The 22,521-nt window shown below is 38.8% G+C and overlaps 1 protein-coding gene across 2 annotated transcripts in view; it reads left to right on the plus strand.

Moving 5' to 3' along the window:
• The first annotated feature begins 377 nt into the window (after positions 1–377).
• Positions 378–22,521, plus strand: part of DNAH7 (dynein axonemal heavy chain 7) — a 279,079-nt gene continuing 256,935 nt past the window's right edge. For both annotated transcript variants that reach the window (XM_073880956.1, XM_025894388.2), the window contains exons 1-3: positions 378–518; positions 10,783–10,845; positions 19,727–19,789. In XM_073880956.1, the coding sequence (XP_073737057.1) occupies positions 504–518; positions 10,783–10,845; positions 19,727–19,789 (141 nt within the window). In that variant the 5' untranslated portion in view covers positions 378–503. The remainder of the gene's footprint in view (positions 519–10,782; positions 10,846–19,726; positions 19,790–22,521) is intronic.

The following is a 22,521-nucleotide window of genomic DNA, read 5'->3' on the forward strand; positions in this document are numbered from 1 at the left end:
GAAGCTTGCCTCTAGTTGTTAGCAGATGATTTTGCTTTCTACAGAAAAGCGTTTTATTCCACTAGTTTTCTGAGACCTTTTAGATACAGAAAGTCGAATAAGGAGTTACAGCGGGGGTCTGGAACACCCAGTTAAGTTCGGAGAGTACAGAAATTACGATCAGTAATCAAAGGGTATGCACTCCTTAGGGCAGAAGCAGCACCCTCTGCCTTCAGCTGTTCCCTGTGAGCCCTGCGGGGCCCACCACACTGGCTCAGAGGCGCCACCGAGTGCCCTGAAAAGCGCTTCCGGCAGGTATGCCGGGTGCCATCCCGAGAGCGGCAGATGACCGGAAATGGAGCCTGCGCCGGCCTGCTGCTAAGCAACCGGGACGCTAGACCGCCCGGGCGCTGTGGGAGCAGAGGCTGCAGGTGGGCTCCCTGGACGCCACTTCTCTTGTCTGAGGGGCGCCGCACTGGAGTGATCAAGGAACCGCCAGGTGACTCGAGCGCGTCCTCACAGCCATGAGCAGCGAGCAGGTGAGAGGGTGGCCAGGCTGGCCCCGCACCAGACTTCCTTCCAATATCAGAAGTGATTGAAGCCTGGTCCTCCAGACTCCCCAGTTGTGATCCTGTGGGGGCACAGCTTCCTTCACCCCGGTTACATCTGAGATACTGAGCGCTTTCTGTGAAAACTTTTAAAAATGTTTTCTTCTCAACCGTTCGTCCTTGATGTTGTCATAACAACCAACCATTTCAGCCGAGCGAGCAGTGCGCTAGCAGTTAGAATTACAGCCCGAGTGTCCCCAGTGTGCTAATGGTGGGTGTGTTTGGGTGGACGGAAGCTCGGTGGGGGATTGCAGTGGGTTTAGGCTCTCTAGAGATGGGATTCAAGCCCTTTCCTAGCTGTGAGACTTCGCGCAAATCACTTTATCTTCGTAAGCCTTCTCTCCCTTCTATGCAAGGGGGCGGGGAATCAGAACATCTCCTTTCTTAAGGTTGTGAAGTTCAAATAAGATAACACCATATGCGAAAGGGTTTGGTAAGTGGCAAATGGAATTTTTAAAGAAAATATCCCCATGACAGGTAATAAAGGATGCATATTGTAATACCTACTTTTCAGAACTTTCTTCATTGAACTTAAGGGCAATTATAAACAAAAGAAATGCAGAACAGTGGCCAAACTTTTTAATGCCAGAACAGAGTGGGAAGGCATTCAGCATGGGCATGATTCTGGCTAGTGAGAAAACAACTCTGACTCTATTGATGAATATGGAAAAGGCCCCTTAAGCATCCTGGTACTGAAAGGAGAACAGTTGCTTTTAAGCCTGCATATTTTGCTTAGCTTCTTTGTTTTAACACTAAACTATAATTCTTTCCTTTTCAATACATTTTTTGGAGTGTTTATTGAGGAGATGATAAAAGATAATTTATTCTATCCCTTGGGTCGTAGATTAACAAAATGTCAGTCTTAATTCCTTAATCAAATAATGCCTAAATGATCAAGAAACCCTAGTTTTAACGTTTTATTGAAATGTGTAATAAATTGAAATAAGAAACACTGATTCATTTACCATATAATTAATTAGTGGTAAAAGAACAAATGAACAAACAAAAACCAACCAAAAAATGATATCGGTAACCAAAAAACTGAGCAGTTAAATTAGTGGACTGTACTAGTGATTGTTTTTTATGTGATACTATAATCAAAGTCCTTCTAAAAACATTTGTTATCACCATCAGTATGCATTAAGCAACTTATTTGCTTGATGCTCTTATCAGTCTTTGGCCTGGTCTGAGCCGCAGCCTGGGTTCTTGAAATTTAAAACACCTGTTTACCATACTTGCAATGGTATTTCTGAATTGCTATTATTTTCCAAAACCCCCAGTTGACCAATTTACGACTAAAAAGCATCTGCTAAAAAACCTATTGGCAGTTAGGTTTTAAGTTTTGCTTTATCTTAAAAAAAAAAAATGTTTGGAAATGACACCCCTCATCCCTTCCCCACTGTTCGAAAAAGAGACCTATATTATTGAAGAGGCATTATTGGGACCTTGAAAGAATGTCGCATGAGCCCATCTAGGATTATTTCAATGGTTTAAACAGCAGAGGTCCCTCTCTCACTGCTTTGGTTGATCGGTAATTTTTAAAACTTGGTACTCTCATTTATGCTAATTTCAAGTGTCGTTTTCCTTTTGAAAGGATGAAAGCTTTTATATTTTAACCTAAAACAAATGGAATGGATTAAACTTTTGGAAATGCCATTCTTATGTGACATTTACTTATGTATTCGTTTAGTTTGAAAAAGTGAGCAGGTGGTAAATCATATTTGCTGAAGGAGATTTTAACATATTCATCTCATTAGTGGAAGTTGGAGAGTGACATGGCATTTTTCAGGAATAGCAGTCTGAGTTCTTAAGTTAGGTATTTAAAACAAAGATAAATCTCTTGCAACTGCTCATTTCATTTTTAAAATTAAAACAAAGTAAGGCATTTGAGCTTCATCGAAGAACTTGCAGGTGTTTAAAGATGAAAAATAGGCAAAGACCATGAAGTGCCCAACAAATCCACCACGTACTGTGGGCAGGTGAGGAGGAAAAAGCTGTCAGCACATCTCTACCTTAGTGCTTTTTCTAAGTGTTAAATCAACTGTGATTTTGCATTTATATGATGCTCATTCAATTTTCCTAAATATCTTCTTGATGCCCTTGTTTAAAAAGGAGGTCAGAGTAAAAAACAGTTCAATCTGAAGCCCACACCTTCTTGGTGATGACTTTAACAACCATAATGCAAATATATGACCACTATGTTAAATCAACCCTGTTAAATTTGGAGAGGTTATTGTTTTAACCAGACAAGTTCATAAAACGGCTGATTTAACCAGACACATTTACAGATTCTGGTCTTATCAGAATGGTTAAGCTTAGATTATTACCAGTTTTACAATGTCCCTTCCAATAGACAAGTTGAAAATGAGCCAAATAAAAACTAAATGCAAAGACAGAGTGCGTCAAGAAGACTCCTTAACAATTTTAATTTTAATAATGTAAAGTTATATTAATCAAGATCCCAACAGAAAACAGATGACACTCTCAAACGGATTTAATTGAAGGCAACTTAGACCATTTGCAGTGGTGTGGGTCAGGTTAACGGAAAGAGCCAACAAAGATGAGGCACTTAAGGATTAATAGCAAAAGGAAGTCATTACTGACCTAGGAAAGAATTTAGGGTTGGAAGCCGATGGCCAAGAAAGAATTCTTGAGACGTCTTTGGTGCAAAAAGGTGATTTTATTAAAGCCCGGGGACAGGACCTGTGGACAGTAAGAGCTGCACCAGGGTAGGGAGGAGTGGCCCATTATGTACTTTCAAGGTGGGAGGGGTTAGGGATAGCATAAATCCCTAAGGAGTTTTGGAAACAAGGTTTCCAGGATCCTGAGGGGACTAGTTATTGTTAGGAAAGGTCATTTATTACTGTAAAAACGCAGTAATGAGACCCTTCAGATGTGTACCGGTGGGTCATATACTTGGGAATGATTGCCAATATGTATCTTGTGGGGGGGGGGCGTGTGGAGATGAAGTTTCCAAAGGAATTTTTATATGTTAAAGTAGATTTACAGGATCCTGGGGGTTGGGCTAAGATTGCCTTTTGCCCTTAGCAGAGTATAAACGTGGAGGCAGTTGAGTCCTTAGAGGAATGTCACTCTGCCTTTTTCAAGGACTTGTCAAGGGGCTATAGGTAGTAAGGCAATTTAATAACTTTTCTTCTGCCTTTGTTTCCCACAGCAATTACCATTCCTAAGACCTGACAGGTCACTACATTACCAAAACCTGGTGAGAGGTGGGGGGTTTGGAATGGTATCTTCCTGACCGGAGCTGAGCTCTAGAAGAATTCAGATACTAGCAGAACTATGGGAAACAGGGAGTACTAGGAAAGAACTATCCAAAACTCTTTCCCCTCCTGCCCTCTAGTCTCCTATCAGTGCCTCTCATTGCTTGGATATTAACCCACCAGAAGCCAGAGGGCTGGGAGTCCCAGCCGAAGCCCACCTGTATAGAGAATTTAGCCTTCCAGGAACAGAGCAAGAAAAAAACGCAAACAAAGCCTAACCATCACAGCAATTATAAGTAGATGCTGCTTTCAGAGACCTTTCCATATTGACAAAGCAGTTGGGATAAAATGTTTAAGTCTGTTGTTCAGATGCCATAATTCGTTTTCTCATTCAAAATCTTTATACCTAAGAATAAATCTAACAAAGATGTATAAGACCCTTAGGAAGAATATTATGAAATGTTTTTGAAGGATACACTCTTGGAATCTGAATGAATATTCATGAAAAAGAGTCAATATCATAATTGTCAGTTTCCTCCAAGTTATTTTAGAAATTCAATGTATTTTTATCAAAATCCCCAAAAGTTTTATACAACATGGATTCTAAAATTCACCTGGTAGAAAAAAGGTCCAGATTGTCTATGATAAATTTTTTTATTGAGGTGTAGTTAACATACAGTGTTATATTAGATTTGGGTGTACAACATAGAAATTTGACAAGTTTATATGCTACGCTTACCACAAGCATAGCTACCGTCTGTCACCATAAAATGCTATTACCATACCATTGGCTATGGTACTATACCATTCCTATGACGTACTTTTTATTCTCATAACCTTATCACATAACTGGAAGCCTGTATGTCCCGCTCCGCTTCACCCATTTTCCCCTCACTCCATCCTCCTCCCCTCTGGCAACCATCAATTCTCTGTATTTATGGGTCTGTTTCTGCTTTTCATTTTTTTTTAGATTTCATATATAAGTGAAATCTGTGGTATTTGTCCACATTGGTATTATTCTACTTAGCATAATATTCTTTATGTCCATCCATGATGTTGCAAATGGCAAGGTCTCCTTTTTTAATGACCAAGTTATATTCCATCGTGTGTGTGTGTGTCTATGTATACTACACCTTTATCCACTCATAAACAGATGGACACTTGGGTTGCTTCCAAATCTTGGCTCTTATAAATAATGCTGCAATAAACATAGGGGTACATATGTCTTTTTAAATTAGTGTTTTCATTTTCTTTGGGTAAATACACAGTAGCAGAATTGCTAGATTGTAATAGATTTGATGTTTTTGAGGAACCTCCATACTGTTTCCTACAGTGGCTGTGCCAATTTACATTCCATCAACAATGCATGAGTGTTCCTTTTTCTCCACGTCTTTACCAACACTTACTTTTTGTCTTTTTTGATTCTAGCCATTCTGACAGGTATGAGGTGATATCTCATTGTGGTTTTGAAGTGAATTTCCTTGATGATTAAGGATGATTAGGGATGTTGAACTCTTTGTATTTGTCATCTGTAAGTCATCTTTGGCAAAGTGTCTATTCAGGTCCTCTTTTTTTTTAAATTGGATTTGTGTGTGTGTGTGTGTGTGTGTGTGTGTGTGTGTGTGTGTGTGTTGAGTTGTAGAAGTTCTTTATATATTTTGGATATTAACCCCTTATTTGATAAATCATTTGCAAAGATCTCCCATTTAGTAGGCTGCCCTTTTTGTTTTGTTGATGGTTTTCTTTGCTATACAAGAGCTTTTTATTTGTGTAGTCCTAAGAGTTGATTTTTGCTTTTGTTTCCCTTGCCTGGAGACATATCTAGAGAACTGTTGCTGAAACCAGTGCCAAAAAGATTGTTTGTTTTCTCCTAAAAGTTTTATGGTTTCAGGTCTCACATTTAGGTGTTTAATCTATTTTGAATTTATTTTTGTGTATGGTGTAAGAAAGTGGTCCAGTTTCGTTCTTTTGCATGTAGCTGTTCAGTTTACCCGGCACCGTTTATTGAAGACGTGGTCTTTTCCCCATTATGTATTCTTGCCTCCTTTGTTGTAGGTTATAGATTAATTTAACATATAGGCATGGTTTATTTCTGGGCCCATTGTTCTGTTCCATTGATCTGTGTGTCTATTTTTATGTCCGTATCACAATGTTTTAATTACGACAGCTTTACAGTATATCATGAAACCTGGGATTATGATACCTTTAGCTTTGTTCTTTCTCAAGATTGCTTTGGCTATTATGGTCCTTTGTGGTTCTACACAAATTTTAGTAGTATAGTTCTGTGAAAAATGCTACTGGTATTTTGATAGGAATTACATTGAATCTCTAGATTGCTTTGAGGAGTATGGACATTTTAGTAATAGTAATTTTTCCAATCTTGATGTGATTTCAATCTTCCTAAATTTATTGAGACTTGTTTTGTGGCCTAACATGTGATCTATCCTGGAGAATGTTCCATGTGCACTTGAAAAGAATGTGTATTCTGTTTTTAGATGAAATGTTCTGTATATATCTATACAGTCCATCTGGTCTAGTGTGTCAAAGATGCTGTTTCTTGATTTTTTTTTTTTTTGTCTAGATGATCGATCCATTGATATAAGTGGGGGTGTTAAACTCTCCTGTTATTGTATTACTGTCAATTTCTCTCTCCAATGTCTGTTAATACTTCATGTATTTAGCTGCTCCAGTGTTGGGTACATAAATATTTGTAATTGTTATATTCTCTTGTTGGATTGACCTCTTTATCATTATGTAATGCCCTTCTTTATCTCTTGCTACAGTCTTTGTTTTAAAGTCTATTTTGTCTATTGTAAGTATTGCTATCCCAGCTTTTTCTTTTTCTTCTATTTGCATGGTATGTCTTCTTCCATACTTTCACTTTCAGTCTGTACGTGTCTTTAGGCATGAGGTGAGTTTCTTATAGGTAGCACATAGATGAATCTTGTTTTTTTATCCATCTGTCACCCTATGTCTTTTGATTGGAACATTTAGACCATTTAAATGTAAAGTAATTATTGATAGGTATGTACATATTGCCATTTTGTTAATTGTTTTATGGATGTTTTTGTAGTTCTTCTCTGTTCCCTCTCTTTCCTTTGGGGACTTTCTGTAGTGTTATGCTTGGGTTTCTTTCTATTTTTTTGTGTATTTATTAAAGGTTTTGGTTTGTGGTTACCATGAAGTTCGTATATGGGATAATGCAGTCATATATTAAGTTGATGGTCATTTAAGTTCAAACACGTTTTAAAAGAACTTTTTTACTCCCCTCTCCATGTTCTATGTATATGTTGTCATATTTTACATTTTTTATTCACAAGTTTCTTCTATTTTTTTTTAAAGATTTTTATTTATTTACTTGAGAGAGAGACAGAGAGATCACAAGCTGGGTGGAAGGGTAGAGGGAGAGGGAGAAGCAGGCTCCCAGCTGAACAGGGAGCCCAACTCAGGGCTCGATCCCAGGACCCCGGGATCATGACCTGAGCTGAAGGCAGATGCTTAACCAACTGAGCCACCCAGGCACCCCAAATTTCTTCTTTTGGTGGCTCTTTTTTTTTCCCCACTTAAAGAAGTCCCTTTAACATTTCTTGTAAGACTGGTTTAGTGGTGATGAACTCCTTTAACTTTTGTCTGGGGGAAACTCTTTATCTCTCCAATTCTGATTGATAACCTTGTTGCTTTTAAAATTCTCTTTACCTTTAACCTTGGACATTTAAATTATGTGCAGTGGTGTGGACCTCCTTGCATTCATCTTGTTTGGAACTCTCTGTGCTTCCTGATCTTGGATTTCGGTTTCATTACCTAGGTTAGGAAAATTTTCAGCTATTGTTTCTTCAAATAAGTTTTCTGCCTCTTTCACTGTCTTCTCCTTCTGGGACCCCTATAATACAAATGCTTGTTTGTTTGATGTTGTCCAAGAGATCCCTCATCCTAGCCTCATTTTTAAAGTTTTTTTCTTTTTGCTGTTCAGTTTGGGTGCTTTCTATCACCCTGTTTTCCAGATCATTGATCCATTCTTCTGCATTTGCTAATCTGTTGATTCCCTCTAGTATATTTTTCATTTCCGTTATTGTATTCAATTTTGATTTGTTCTTTTTTATATCTTCTGTGTCTTTGTTGAAGTTCTCACTGTTCTCTCCAATCTGGTGAGCATCTTTATGATCATTACTTTAAACTCTTCATCAGGCATATTATCTTGGTTTCATTTAGTTTTTTTGGGGGGGGTGTCTTATTCTTTGGGAGCATATATATCTGTCTCCCCATTTTGCTTGACCTGCTGTGTTTGTTGCTTTGAATTAGGTGGAATAGCTACTTCTCCTAAACTTAAAGGAATGATCTTGTGTATGGTTGTTCCCTGTGTGGACTGTTTGTGCCTGGTGGCATTGGCTGGCTGGAGCTGTGTCTGGTGTGGGCTAGGGGTTTGGGGCTCACTGAGATAGTAGACTGACTATGGCACCTGGACCTTGGTCCTGTCTACACTATCAAGGTGAAGAGAGAATGTAAACAATGGTGCTCCCCATCTCCTCTAACCCAGAGAGAGTTCCAGCAGCTCCCCTGCCGCTGGATAGAGTTCTAGATCTGGCTCTTTTATATTCCAGGTGTTCTTAAAAGCTGTGGGGTTTTTTTCTGTGCCCCAGGGTGTCTGGGGTTGGTGTGAGCTGGAGACCTGGTGCTTACTGAGGCAGCAGGCTGCCTACGGTGCCCAGACCCTGCTCCTGTCTGGGCTATCCATGTGGAAGATGAATGTAAACCATGGTCCTTGCCAGCCCCTTGAATGTGGAGAGCATTCCAGCAGCTCCCTTGCTATTTGGTGGACTTCCAAGGCTGAATCTTTTATGTTCTAGTTGTCCTTTTAAACCATGTTTTGTTTTTGTTTTTTTTTCCTGTGCCTCAGTGCAGACAAATCTGCTCAGTCCCTCAGTACTATCCCCCATTCCACACTGCAGTTTGTAGTGTTGAGGGTGAACGTTCCCTTCCTTACCGTGTCTCCATCTCACTTGCCCGTTCTCTGTGGCCTCTTTTATCTTTTGTTGTGCAGAATCTGTTCAGTCAGCCCTCAGTTCTTCTTCAGGAGGAAATGCTCTATAAACAGGTGTAAATTTGGTGTGTCTATGGAGGAGAGGAGTTCAGAGTCTTCCTATGCCACCATCTTGAACCAGAGCTCTGTATCTGATAATTTTTAACAATAGTAAGGTGGAGAGAATTACCTTACAGGTTTCAAGACCCATTGTGAAGTTACAGTAATTTGATATAATCTGTTTACAGATAAACATATATCAATGGAATTAAATGTACAAAACCAGATATGCACATACACATATGTATAATATATGTATGTTAAATACATAAACAAAATATGTGTATGCATGAGATGCAAGAATTGTATCCATTCCTTTCTCTTGTGAATGGGCATTTAGGTCATTTCCACTAGAGAAACATTGGAAATGACCTAAATGCCCATTCACAAGAGAAAGGAATGGATAAATTCCATTACATTCATATGGTAGACTACTATTCAACTGTGAAAATCAGTGAAGATGGCACCCACATGGGAAGTGAGAAAACCACATACTTGCATCCTGAAAAGTTAGAAGGGAATTCTCCCTTTGATGTAAGGGAAACTGGCTGGACAGCTACCAGTAGAGATGGCAGTGAAACCTGCTGGAGGTGGTCTGTCCCTGGATCAGCCACATATCACAGGCTGGAAAGTTGCTCAGGGGCAAGAATGCTCACTGCTGGCAGCCGCAGCATGAGAGCAATGAGGAAAAGCACTGGAACCAGGAAGAAGAGTCCCTTTTTCTTACAGTGTCCCTTTTGAACCTGGAGAAATGTTTGAGTCCTTCTCAAGAACCACCAAGGAGGACAAAAAGCATAGATTGGTTGCTTGAGAGGCAATGAATTTATGTGACCAAAGCACAACTCATAGTATCTGTTTTATAAATCAAAGTATCCTCTCAACAGCATTTCTTGGATGAAATTCCTACAATAGAATTATTATCTATTGCAAAGAGAGTTACTGCAAATAAAATTTGTACTTTATAGTAGTAACTTGAGGGTATATTAACCTTAGGAAGTAAAGAATTCGAGGGTGGGGGATGAAGTTTTAGCCATGGAGAAGGGAGGCAAGGCTGAGTAAACTTTGGACACCATTTAGATTCAGATAAATTTCCAGAGGAAGATAGGACCAGTTTTCCACTGAATTGTCTTGTTACTCTTAACAAAAATCAATTGCCCATAAATATGAGTTTAGAAATAAACTTCTAATTCTATTTTTTATCTATATGTTTATCCTTATGCAGTCTTCATTATTCTAGCTTTGTAGTAAGTTGTGAAATATGGAAGTATGTGTCTGCCAACTTCTTTCTCAAGACAGTTTTTTTTTTTTCTGGATCCTTATATTTCCATGTAAATTTTATGATCGACTTGTTAATTTCTACCTAAAAAATACACCTTGAGATTTTGATAGGGAATGTGTTGAATCTGTAGATAATTTTTGGGGTAAGGAGTATTGCATCTTAATATTTGTCTTATAATCCATGAGCATAGGATGTTTTTCCATTTATTAAAGTTGCCTTTAATTTTTTTCAATAATGTTTTATAGCTTTCATTATGCAAGTCTTACACTTCTTAAATTTATTCCTATTTTATCCTTTTTGATTCTGTTATAAATGATTTCTTAATTTCAGTTTTGGGTTCATTGCTAGTGTCTAAAAATATAACTGATTTTTTTTTGTGCGTTGGTCTTATATAAGCAACATTGCTGAATGTATACCTTAGTTCTAATAATTTTTTGTGGATTCCTCATGACTTTCGTACAAAACATTATGCCATCTGTTGAGTAGGTTTTAGAATATTTTGGATGGTAGTGCTTTATATTAGACACTGTAAAAGTTGGGTGAGTGAATCAATTGTAGCATTAACAAAATGAAGTTGTGTGTTTTTTTTTTTTTTAATTTTTGTATCTTTTCATACAGGACAAATCAGCCAGCAAAGAAAAATCCAAGACATCAGTCAGATTTTTACCACAGTTGTCTACGGTAATTCACCAGTATAGTCTCATACTTTATTGCTTTATAATAAGGTTACTGGATTTCTGGGTTTAAATTCTCTGCTCCATTTCATTCTTTTCTAATGGATAACATCTATGATATACATATCTTGAGAAAAATAACTAGCTTAATAAAGGAATTATAAGTTAAAGTTATTGGTATGCATGGGGAATACTTGCAAATAAATTACTGAATTTCTGGTTTTAAATCCTGTGCTCCATTTCATTCTTTTCTGATGGATAGCATCTGTGATATACATATCTTGGGGAAAAATAACTAGCTTAATAAAGGAATCATAAGTTATAATTACTGGTATGCACAGAATACTTGACTGTTCTGAATAAAAGAATTGTGAAGATGGCCTAGTGGAAGCAATATTGGAATCAGGAAACGAGGACTTGGGTTATAGCTTTGTCACTAATGGGTCTGTGCCTGTTGGCGAGTCCCTTACATTTTTGAGCCCCTATTTCTAAGTCTGAAAATGAAAAGAGTTGATTTAATGAACTTTGAGGAGATGCCTCTTCCAGCGCTAAGATGTGACTTCTTAGATCTTGGCATCCTTTGTCATTATTTTGACTTTAAATTATCATTATTCTGTGGAAGCGGCAGTTAATGGACATTTTTAGTAGATAAAGTGCTGGAAAAGTTAGATTTTACTGCAATAAAATTTACTATCTAGTAATTACGTTGAGTTTAATGCCATAGAGTTACACTCTTGTGATTGCTGGAAGTTGAGTTTAAGTGGAGGTTCAGTGCAAACATTATTTGTTTGAAGCATCTTTTAAAAACTCAGAATAAACTATAAAATATGGATTGCTTCATGCAGAGAGGATTCTTAATAATTTGAAATACAAGCTTCTTTCGGCTTAAAAATCTGTAATGAAATTTTGCAGGTGAATGTTCTTGAACATTTCAAGTACGTGTTAATTATGAACCTGTTTGTATTGGTAATGCCAAGATTATCACACCATGTTTTATAAAATAAAATCATAGCATCTCTTTTTTATTATGTTATGTTAATCGCCATACATTACATCATTAGTTTTGGATGTAGCGTTCCATGATTCATTGTTTGTGTATAACACCCAGTGCTCCATGCAGAACGTGCCCTCTTTAATACCCATCACCAGGCTAACCCATCCTCCCATCCCCCTCCCCTCTAGAACCCTCAGTTTGTTTCTCAGAGTCCACCATCTCTCATGGTTCATTTCCCCCTCTGATTCCCCCCCTTCATTGTTCCCCTCCTGCTATCTTCTTCTTTTTTTTTTTTAACATATTTATTGTTTCAGAGGTACAGATCTGTGATTCAACAGTCTTATACAATTCATACAATTCACAGCGCTCACCATAGCACATACCCTCCCTAATGTCTATCACCCAGCTGCCCCATCCCTCCCACCCCCCACCACTCCAGCAACTGTTTCCTGAGATTAAGAATTCCTCATATCAGTGAGGTCATATGATACATGTCTTTCTCTGATTGACTTATTTCGCTCTGCATAACACTCTCCAGTTCCATCCATGTCATTGCAAATGGCAAGATTTCATTCCTTTTTGATGACTGCATAATATTCCACATTGTATATATATTGTATATACATTGTATATATATTCCACATCTTCTTTATCCATTCATCTGTCGATGGACATCTTGGCTCTTCCACAATTTGGCTATTGGGGACATTGCTGCTATAAACATGGGGGTGCATGTACCCCTTCGGATCCCTACATTTGTATCTGTGGGGTAAATATCCAGTAGTGCAATTGCTGGGTCATAGGGCAGTTCTATTTTCAACTTTTTGAGGAGCCTCCATACTGTTTTCCAGAGTGGCTGCACCTGCTTGCATTCCCACCAACAGTGTAGGAGGGTTCCCCTTTCTCCACATCCCTGCCAACATCTGTCGTTTCCTGACTTGTTAATTTTAGCCATTCTGACTGGTGTGAGGTGGTATCTCATTGAGGTTTTGATTTGGATTTCCCTGATGCCGAGCGATGTTGAGCACTTTTTCACGTGTCTGTTTGGCCATTTGGATGTCTTTTTTGGAAAAATGTCTGTTCATGTCTTCTCATTTGATTGGATCATTTGTTCTTTGGGTGTTGAGTTTGATAAGTTCTTTATAGATTTTGGATACTAGCCCTTTATCTGATATGTCATTTGCAAATATCTTCTCCCATTCTGTCAGTTGTCTTTTGGTTTGGTTGACTGTTTCTTTTGCTGTGCAAAAGCTTTTTATCTTGATGAGGTCCCAATAGTTCATTTTTGCCCTTGCTTCTCTGTGCCTTTGGTGATGTTTCTAGGAAGAAGTTGCTGCGGCTGAGGTCGAAGGGTTGCTGCCTGTGTTCTCCTTTAGGATTTTGATGGACTCCTGTCTCACATTTAGGTCTTTTAACCATTTTGAGTCTATTTTTGTGTGTGGTGTAAGGAAATGGTCCAGTTTCATTCTTCTGCATGTGGCTGTCCAATTTTCCCAATACCATTTGTTGAAGAGACTGTCTTTTTTCCATTGGACATTCTTTCCCCCTTTGTCAAAGATTAGTTGACCATAGAGTTGAGGGTCCATTTCTGGGCTGTCTATTCTGTTCCATGGATCTATGTGTCTGTTTTTGTGCCAGTACCATACTGTCTTGATTACAGCTTTTTAATAGAGCTTGAAGTCTGGAATTGGGATGCCGCCAGCTTTGCTTTTCAACATTCCTCTGGCTATTTGGGGTCTTTTCTAGTTCCATACAAATTTTAGGATTATTTGTTCCATTTCTTTGAAAAAAGTGGATGGTATTTTGATAGGGATTGCATTAAATGCATAGATTGCTCTAGGTAGCATTGACATCTTCACAATATTTCTTCCAATCCATGAGCATGGAACGTTTTTCCATTTCTTTGTGTCTTCCTCAATTTCTTTCATGAGTATTCTATAGTTTTCTAAGTATAGATTCTTTGCCTCTTTGGTTAGATTTATTCCTAGGTATCTTATGGGTTTTGGGTGCAATTGTAAATGGGATCAACTCCTTAATTTCTCTTTCTTCTATCTTGTTGGTGTATAGGAATGCCACTGATTTCTGTGCATTGATTTTATATCCTGCCACTTTACTGAATTCCTGTATGAGTTCTAGCAGTTTTGGGGTGGAGTCTTTTGGGCTTTCCACATAAAGTATCATATCATCTGCAAAGAGTGAGAGTTTGGCTTCTTCTTTGCCAATTCAGATGCCTTTTATTTCTTTTTGTTGTCTGATTGCTGTGCTAGGACTTCTAGTATTCTGCTGAATAGCAGTGGTGATAGTGGACATCCCTGCTGTGTTCCTGACCTTAGGGGGAAAGCTCTCAGTTCTTCCCTACTGAGAATGATATTCACTGTGGGTTTTTCATAGATGACTTTTATGATATTGAGGTATGTACCCTCTATCCCCATACTTTGAAGAGTTTTGATCAAGAAAGGATGCTGTACTTTGTCAAATGCTTTTTCTGCATCTATTGAGAGGATCATATGGTTCTTGTTCTTTCTTTTATTAATGTATTGTATCACATCATTGATTTGTGGATATTGAACCAACCTTGCAGCCCAGGGATAAATCCCACTTGGTCGTGGTGAATAATCCTTTTACTGTTGGATCCTATTGGATAGTATTTTGGTGAGAAATTTTGCATCCATCTTCATCAAGGATATTGGTCTGTAATTCTCCTTTTTGAGGAGGTCTTTGTCTGGTTTTGGGATCAGGGTAATGGTGGCCTCATAAAACGAATTTGGAAGTTTTCCTTCCATCTCTATTTTTTGGAACAGTTTCAGAAGAATAGGTATTAATTCTTCTTTAAATGTTTGGTAGAATTCCCCTGGGAAGCCATCTGGCCCTGGGCTCTTGTTCGGAGATTTTTGATTACTGCTTTAATTTCCTTAGTGGTTATAGGTCTGTTCAGGTTTTCTATTTCTCCTCATTCAGTTTTGGTAGTTGATACATCTCTAGGAATGCATCCATTTCTTCCAGCTTATCTAATTTGCTGGCATATAGTTGCTCATAGTATGTTCTTGTAATTGTTTGTATTTCTTTGGTTTTGGTTGTGATCTCTCCTCTTTCGTTCATGATTTTATTTATTTGGGCCATTTCTCTTTTTGATAAGTCTGGCGAGGGGTTTATCAACCTTATTAATTCTTTCAAAGAACCAGCTCCTAGTTTTGTTGATCTGTTCTACTGTTCTTTTGGTTTCTATTTCATTGATTTCTGCTCTGATCTTTATTATTTCTCTTCTCCTGCTGGGTTTAGGCTTTATTTGCTGTTCTTTCTCCAGCTCCTTTAGGTGTAGGGTTAGGTTGTGTATTTGAGAACTTTCTTGTTTCCTGAGAAAGGCTTGTAGTGCTATATACTTTCCTCTTAGGACTGCTTTTGCTGCATCCCAAAGATTTTGAACAGTTGTGTTTTCATTTTCATTTGTTTCCATGAATTTTTTAATTCTTCTTTAATTTCCTGGTTGACCCATTCATTCTTTAGTAGGATGCTCTTTAGCTTCCATGTATTTGAGTTCTTTCTGACTTTCCTCTTGTGATTGAGTTCTAATTTCAAAGCATTGTGGTCTGAAAATATGCAGGGAATGATCCGAATCTTTTGGTACCAGTTGAGGCCTGACTTGTGACCCAGCATGTGATCTATTCTGGAGAATGTTCCATGGGCACTAGAGAAGAATGTGTATTCTGTTGCTTTGGGATGGAATGTTCTGAATATGTCTGTGAAGTCCATTTGGTCCAGTGTGTCATTTAAAGTCTTTATTTCCTTGTTGATCTTTTGCTTAGATGATCTGTCCATTTCAGTGAGGGGAGGTGTTAAAGTCCCTGCTATTATTGTATTGTTGTTGATATGTTTCATTGCTTTTGTTATTAATTGGCTTATATAATTGGCTGCTCCCATGTTAGGGGCATAGATATTTACCATTGTTAGATCTTCTTGTTGGTTAGACCCTTTAAGTAGGATATAGTGTCCTTCCTTATCTCTTATTATAGTCTTTGGTTTAAAATCTCATTTGTCTGATATAACGAGTGCCACCCCAGCTTTCCTTTGGTGTCCGTTAGCATGGTAAATTGTCTTCACCTCCTCACTTTCAATCTGGTGGTGTCTTTGGGTCTAAAATGTGTCTTGCAGACAGCATATCGATGGGTCTTGTCTTTTTTTATCCAATCTGATACCCTGTGTCTTTTCATTGGGGCATTTAGCCCATTTTACATTCAGGGTAACTATTGAAAGATATGAATTTAGCGCCATTGTATTGCCTGTAAGGCGACTGTTATTGTGTATTGTCTCTGTTCCTTTCTGGTCTGTTACTTTTAGCCTCTCTCTTTGCCTAGAGGACCCCTTTTAAATTTCTTGTAGGGCTGGTTTCGTGTTTGCAAATTCCTTTAGTTTCTGTTTGTCCTGGAAGATTTTATCTCTCCTTCAATTTTCAATGACAGCCTAGCTGGATATAGTATTCTTGGCTACATATTTTTCTCATTTAGTGCTCTGAATATATCATGCCAGTCCTTTCTGGCCTGCCAGGTCTCTGTGGATAGGTCTGTTGCCAATCTAATGTTTCTACCATTGTAGGTTACAGACCTCTTGTCCCGAGCTGCTTTCAGGATTTTCTTTGTCTCCAAGACTCATAAGTTTTAGTATTAGATGTTGGGGTGTTGACCTATTTTTATTGATTTTGAGGGGGGTTCTCTGTACCTCCTGGATTTTGATGCCTGTTTCCTTCCCCACATTGGGGAAGTTCTCTGTTATAATTCGTTCCAGTATACCTTCTGCCCCTCTCTCTCTTCTTCTGGGATCCCAATTATTCTAATATTCTTTCGTCTTATGGTATCACTTACCTCTCGAATTCTGTCCTTGTGATCCAGTAGTTTGTCTCTTTTTCTCAGCTTCTTTATTTTCCATCATTTGGTCTTCTGTATCACTAATTCTCTCTTCTGCCTCATTTATCCTAGCAGTTAGAACCTCCATTTTTTATTGCACCTCATTAATAGCCTTTTTGATTTCAACTTGGTTAGATTTTAGTTCTTTTATTTCTCCAGAAAAGGTTTCTCTAATATGTGCCATGCTTTTTTCAAGCCCAGCTAGTATCTTTATAATCGTCATTCTGAATTCTAGTTCTGACATCTTACTAATGTCCGTATTGATTAGGTCCCTGGCAGTTGGTACTGCCTCTTGTTCTTTTTTTTGAGGTGATTTTTTCCATCTTGTCATTTTGTCCAGAGGAGAATAGATGAATGAGAGAACAAAATGCTAACATGGTAACAATGGCCCCAGAAAAATATACACTAAACAAATCTGAAGAGACCTTCCAGAACGTGGTCTCTTTTCTGTTCATAGCGTTGCTGCTATTCTTTTCTTCAATCTCCTGTTGAGTTCGTAGGTGTTCAGAATGGTTTGATCCCTATCTAGCTGAATTCCTGAGAGCAGAGGAAATTTAGGTCTCCTACTCCTCTGCCAACTTGCTCTTCCCCCAAACCTGTCTGGATTATTTTAAAGAGCCACGAAACTCTTCTCACTGCTGACCCTAGTCTCTTCCTCACATACCTTGTTTACTGCTGCCAGGACCATTTATGAAATAACCCTTTGAATGGCCTTGCCTGATAAAGAAGATAAAAATATATTTTCTCACCCAAACTGAGAAGCCATTGAGAATGAAAGTTCTACTCATTATGTTTAGGAAAGAGCTACACACAGGGACTGTCCCAGCAAACCGGGACTTAAGGTCCCCCTCAAAGGAGACTAAAATGGCTCTCTATTGCCACCCACACCAGTCAAGCCCTAAACACTTGAGCTCCATAATATAGCAGCACCCACCTCTCCAGCTCTCTCTCACCCCTGATTTGGGTTCCTACTCAAATACAACCTCTGTAAAGTGGCCTCACTCCATGTAACCTAGCACTTCTCTATCTTTTCCCTGTCTCTTCACCCTGTTTTATTTTTCTCCATAGTACCTGTTACTGTATATATAGTGTATATAGGGTATGTGTGTGTGTATAGGGTATATGTGTATATATACTTTAGCAATAGCTGTCTGTACCCACTGGAATATAAGCTGCATGAGGGATTAGGCTTTGACCTGTCAATGACTGTAGATCCAGTGCCTCAAAGAGAACCCAGCACATGGTAGGAGTTCAATAACTCATCATTGAATAAGAGAATGGTTATACTTTCTACTTTGGTTGGATCAGGTCCCTTTACCATCGACCCCAGTGTCCTCTCCCAAGCCTGCTGTCCTCAATTAGCCTCCAAGTCATTGTTCATGATGTTTCCTCTATCTTCAGTGAGCCTATTGCTGTTTTTCTCTGGAGAGCCAACTATGCCTCCAGGCTTGGCTTCCATCATTTCTCTTTTTGAAACTTTCTGTCAATACTCTGCTCCATTCCCTCTCCTGTCCTGGATGAAAGCATATAGTTTTTAATATTAACTGGGCTGTGTGCCTTGTAGGGGCAGAGAATCCTATAAAAAGTCCTTATCTCTACAATATGCACAAAAGTGGTATACCACCTCAGAGTTTTAAAGAGAATGAAATGAGGGATAATTCATGTCAACTTCTTACAGCAATATGCAAAACACACTGTAATCAAATATATTCTAGTCACATTCTTTGTGTTTTGTACTGTCTTCAACATCTAGTATATGTGGAATATATACTTAAACATAAAAATATACTCTTAAACACGTCTCACTTCAGATGAGCCACATTTAAAACTGTCGGTTGCTGCAGGTGGCTAGTGAATGCTGTTTGGACAACAGCTTTAAAGAATTTAGCAACAGCAGACTTAAGGAGCAGCCACTCCCTCTAGGTCTAAGGGAGAGCACTCAAGGAAGGAACTTGGAAGATCCATCCCTTCCCCAAAGCTTAGACTGAGGCTTCTTGGAGAGGGAGTGGCTGTGGCCCACTTGGGTGACAAAGACCTTTGCAGAGATCCTGCAGGCTGGGAGGTGAGTAAACCACCTGCTTACGTGCTAAAAAGTTTGAAACGAAGTCTCCCTTTGTGATGTAAGAGGAACTTGCTGGAAGGCTGCCTATAGGGATGCTGGCGAAATCCGCTGGAGGGTGTCTACCACAGGGTCAGCCACATACCACAGGATGGGAAGGTGCCCTAGGTCCCATGCCCGGACACGTACTAGTGTCCGGGAAGGACACTGACTGCTGGTGGCCACATTGTGGAGCAACGGGGAAAAGCACTGGACCAGGAAGGAAAGCCCTTCTCTTTCAGTGTCCTTCTAGAACCCTCTAGAATGCTGTGCCAGCTGGAGAAATGTTTATGGAGTCCTGCTTAAGAATCACAAAGCAGGGTAAAAAGTAAAAATCTGATGCTGAGAGGCAATGAATGAGTGGCCCAAGCACAACTCTATCCTTCTCAACCACACTTCCTCTCACATAGATGAAATTCCTACCAGGCCATTATCCTCTACTCAAAGAAGATAGCAACACTTTGCCCTGGAAAGTATGAGTGTTCCTTAGGGCAACTCGAGGGCATGTTAGCCTGAATGCATTGTTACCTCAGGAAGCAGAACATCATAGTTGTCAATAGAACAAAAATGTGATTTCAGGGATAGAGAAGGGTGGGAGAGCCAGGTAAGCCCTGCACACTAACTCGGTTCAGAGAAATTCTCCAAAGCAGATGTGATGGATAAAAAGTTTTGCACACTTTTTAAAGCTTTCTCAGTCTTATGGGATACCACATTCCCTTCTTTCCTTGCTACAGAGGAAGTCCTTCGAAGGGGCCAGCGTGGAGAAATGTGAAAGCAGTAGAGTAGGTCTTTGAGGTTTTGGGTAATGTGCTTATTTTGTAGTGACCCTCTATACAAGTGCTTGAGTGAATCAAATGTGATGTTAAGAGTCAACAGTTTTTCTCTTATTTTCATGCAGGATAAGTCAGCCAGCAAAGAAAAATCCAAGACACCAGGAAGAGTTTTACCACAGTTGGCTACGGTAATTCACCTATATCCTCTCAGTGGATTTTTGCCCTTCTGAAAATGTAGTTTCAAACTTGTAAATAAGTAACTGAACATCTGATTTTGAATTTTGTGCTCCATTTGATTATTCTGATGGAGAAATTCGACAAGGTGCACACAGTAGGAAAAAGAACAATCTTAAAGTAACTAAGTTATTTCCTAGTATGTCCAGAGTATTTCAGTATTCTGGATAAAGGAATTTTCTAGATGGACCAGCAGCAAGTTTATCAGTGTTGGAGTCAGGAAATGAAGCCTCAGCTTATAGCTTTGTCACTCATGGCTTTAGGATCTGAAAGGGTCATTTATCTCTCTGAGCTGCAGCTTCTGAGTTTGAAAATGAGTTTCTTTGAGCTGTATCTTCCAGCACTGAAATGGTATGCCACAGAAGAGTCCTCTGATTTTGGTATCCTTTCTAAAAATCATTATGATTATAAATTCTCATTGTCCTAAGGTACAGGCAGTTCATAGGCATTTTCAATTGGTAAGTGCTGGGTACAATATACCTCACTGTAATAAATTTTACCAGTAATTTTAATAGTAATTATGTTGAGCTTAATGACATTGAATTGTGCTCTTGTGACTCCTCGAAGTGGAGCTTAAGTGGAGGTTCAATGCAAACAGTATTTTTTTCTGACTGTGATAAGATATACCTAACAAAAAATTACCATTTTAACTATTTTTAATTGAACCACAGTTCAGTGGCATTAAGTACACTCATGTAGTAGTGCAACCGTCACCACCATCCATCTCCAGGATTCTTTTCATCTTTGCAAACTGAAGCCCTGTACCCGTTAAACAGTATGTCTCTGTTCTCCCCCCCCATGTCCCCCCACCCCATGGTGGCTAGCCTTCTACTTTCTGTAAGGGACTACTCTAGCTACCTCATATAAGTGGAACCCTACAACATTTGTCCTTTGATACCTAGCTTATTTTACTTAGCATAATGTTATCAAGGTTTATCTAAAGCATTATTTTTTGAAAGATAATTTAAAAGCTCCAAACAAGTATAAAATTGAATTTGTGCAGCTTTTTGTAAAGAAGTTTCCTGATAATATAAAATGGATGACAATTTTTCCCTTGGAAAACTTGAGTTAATGTTCTTAAGTGAATTACCTTCAACATTACCAAATACAAATTTTAATTAAAAATATGCTTCTATGGGGGCACCTGGTTGGCTCAGTCAGTTAAGCGTCTGCCTTCGGCTCAAGGCATGATCTCAGGGTCCTGGGATCCGGCCCTACATTTTTTTCCTTGCTCAGTGGGGAGTCTGCTTCTCCCTCTCCCTCTGCCCCTCCCCCTGCTTGTGTGCTCTTGCTCTCTCAAATCAATCTTTAAAAAATATGTTTTTATGGATAATGCCAGTTTATCATGCCAAGTTCTGTGAAATGGAGCCATATAATGCTTTCCAAGTTCCACAAAATCAATTGTAAAAATTTTCTAGTTTAAAAGATAAGACTTGAAATAAAATAGGCATTTTCTTTTGAGAACTTAACAAATATTAAAGCTGAAAAAGATAAAAATTGTTCTTAGTCTATTGTGTCTTGTTAGTATAAGGGGTTTAGAAATATAAACCTAAATTTTCTTATTTACTATTCTGTGGCTGAGTTGTATAATAATCCTTTCCTGTTGGTGGCATCTAATAGTCTAAAATGTTTTGTTGGCTGCTTTAAACTTGGTTTTATGTTCTTATGTGTCTTAATTTTTTTCAGCATTCTTAGTTTTATGTGTCATGAAGGAAATATTTTTAAGAGATGTTTTAAAATTCCTTTGATTAAAAAATAGCAAAGTATTTTCATCTGAATGTTAAGGTTTGCATTTGGGTGACATTTTTCCAGCAGTAGTTTAGACCTAGGGTGATTTTCATTACAGAAGTTTGTGCTTCTGGAGGTAATCCCTGTAGTGGAAATCAAGGGTGACTCAGCACTGGTGGTCTCAGCCAGTGACCCGCTTCTCACCCTTCCTGCGCAGCTCACTCATAGCGCTCCCACAAGTCCTACATCCTTTATGGAGCAAGATGAGCATACAGAAATGGAAGGACAGACTGAAGGATGGAAGAGCATTGATTTTTAAGTTATCTTAACTTGTTTTCCTGCAAAAGGAGAGACTGAACTGAGGACTTGCGTATAGTAAGTTTGAGTAAAAGAGGAGTAAAAGGAGTAAAAGATTGGAGAGAGTAAAACTATGAAGAAGCCAGTGGAAGTATAAGCTATCAAGTTGGTCTGGATCTGAAAGGAAGACACAGACTCCGTCGTCAGGAAAATCTAATGTTACTTTAAAATCTGCTTATCTGTTGGGCTCAGGAGGGAGTCTGCTTCTCCCTTTCCCTCTCCCTGTGTGATCTCTCTCTCTCTCTCTCTCACTCTCAAATAAAGTCTTTAAAAAACTTAAAAACAATAAAATCTATCCATCTGGGTTTATTGAAGAGTCCTAGGTCCCAGCAGCAGTGGATCTGTGTTCTGGTATTAGAATAATTGGCTTGAGCTAATTTTTGTTGTCTTAAGAAGACCTAGGTGTTTTCCTGTTTTGCCGCAGTCCCCACCACCCTCTCTTAATTCCCAGCAATGAAGCTGAGTGCCAGTTAGCTATCATCACTAGCCTTCCTCCCTCTTGTATGATATCTGCCCGGCTCTTGCAAGTATAAGAACTTATGAACCCTGCGTTAAACTATGGAATAAATTTGTGAGTGGCCAGAGAAATCTAGAGCTGCTT

The sequence above is a fragment of the Callorhinus ursinus genome, unplaced genomic scaffold, assembly GCF_003265705.2.
Source record: "Callorhinus ursinus isolate GAN/ISIS: 27379988/994484 unplaced genomic scaffold, GSC_fseal_2.0 scaffold2, whole genome shotgun sequence".
Classification (NCBI taxonomy): Eukaryota; Metazoa; Chordata; class Mammalia; order Carnivora; family Otariidae; genus Callorhinus; species Callorhinus ursinus.